This window comes from Pygoscelis adeliae, unplaced genomic scaffold (genome assembly GCF_000699105.1).
Source record: "Pygoscelis adeliae isolate BGI_AS28 unplaced genomic scaffold, ASM69910v1 Scaffold244, whole genome shotgun sequence".
Classification (NCBI taxonomy): domain Eukaryota; kingdom Metazoa; phylum Chordata; class Aves; order Sphenisciformes; family Spheniscidae; genus Pygoscelis; species Pygoscelis adeliae.
The window spans coordinates 756,928-758,299 of NW_008824648.1; the positions used below are offsets into that span (position 1 = coordinate 756,928).

The 1,372-nt window shown below is 63.8% G+C and overlaps 1 protein-coding gene across 1 annotated transcript in view; it reads left to right on the forward strand.

Annotated features, from left to right (window-relative positions):
• The window catches only part of PSD (pleckstrin and Sec7 domain containing), a 34,711-nt gene that overhangs the window by 30,680 nt on the left and 2,659 nt on the right, over positions 1-1,372 (forward strand). Inside the window, 1 exon segment of the mRNA XM_009322472.1 lies at positions 856-1,141. Within this exon segment, the coding sequence (XP_009320747.1) occupies positions 856-1,141 (286 nt within the window).

The window sequence follows — 1,372 nt, forward strand, 5'->3', positions numbered from 1 at the left end:
CCCCCCCCACGGCTGCCATCTCCAGCAGCAGGAGCGGCAGCGCCCGCGCTGCGGGGATTAATCAGCCCGGCGGTACCGCCAGCGCTGAGCCAATGCACTCGGGCTGCTGCCATGGAGACGCCGGCAGATGCTGAGGGGTTTAATTAGCAGTGAGCGGGTCTGAGGGAGGGGGGAGGCAGCAGCTCTGGGCTCCCACATCTTCCTGCCAGGCGGGGGGAGCAGCATCGATGCAGCCTGCCCGCAGTGCGAGGGGCCATGATCTGGAGCCCCGGTTCTGCCCGAGGCCTCCCCTCCACAGGCTCCTCACATCCCTTTGCTGGTGGGTCTGATCCCCATAGCCCAACTGCTGCCATGAAGGAGTGGGGACCGCAGCCTGGGTCTCTCTTTGAGGGGGTTTCCCTCTGTGCCTTCTCTCCTTCCAGCTCCTGCCTGTGAGCCTGTCCACCATGGGCCAGGGGGGCTGTAGTGGTGCCAAGCCCCAGGGCACTGCTCCTCTACAGCTCCTGGCACATCGGTTTGGCTGGCATCAGTCCCAGCCCTGTCCAAAAATGCTCCTCACTCCCTGGGGCAGGCAGGGCCCCCCCACCCTGAGCCAGCAGCAGACACCCCCATGCCTTGTCTTTCGAAGGGCCAGGCAGCACCTCAGCTGCCAGCCTAGCGGGGCAGGGTCACAGAGGCATGACTGGGTTTGGGATGCTCTCCAGTGGTGATGGGAGACTGCTCAGCCTGGTCTGCCTCTCCTGGCCTCCCTTTCAGAAGCCAGGCCTAAAAGTGGCACCACAAGTGGGAGGCTTGGTATTTGCTTTCCCCAGCAAGGTAACAAACCCTTTCCCCACCCAAATCTGTGCCTGGCAGAGATGAGGAGGAGCTGAGAAAGTCCCTCTCGGAGCTGGCAGACCCCAACCCTAAGTCCATCAAGCGCATCAGCAGCTGCAGTAACCCCTTTCTGGACTTCTCCCAAGACTCCAGCATCGCCACCTACAAGCATGGACTGTTAGTGCGCAAGATCCACGCTGATCCCGACTGCAAGAAAAGTAGGTGCCTGGGGAGCCCACGGGAGGGACTCGGGGAGAGGGGGCACTGGTGAGCTCCAGAAACCCTAACGGGGAGCGGGGCAGGACGCACTACGTGACACCTGACTGTAGCATCAAGCCAGCCTCCAGCATCAGCCCCCTGTGCCCTCTCTGTCCAGCTGTGCCGGGCATAATTCAGCCCCCCAGGCTGGGGAGCCTGAAAACCTCTCCCTGCCCATCTGCCCCCACCGTCAGGACTGGGATGAGGCTGAGATGGCAGCAGGCAGCGCAGCCCTTGCCTGCGGCACTGGGAAGGGGGCAGGCGGGGAGCTGGGGTGGGCTCCCCGGGGGATGCACCC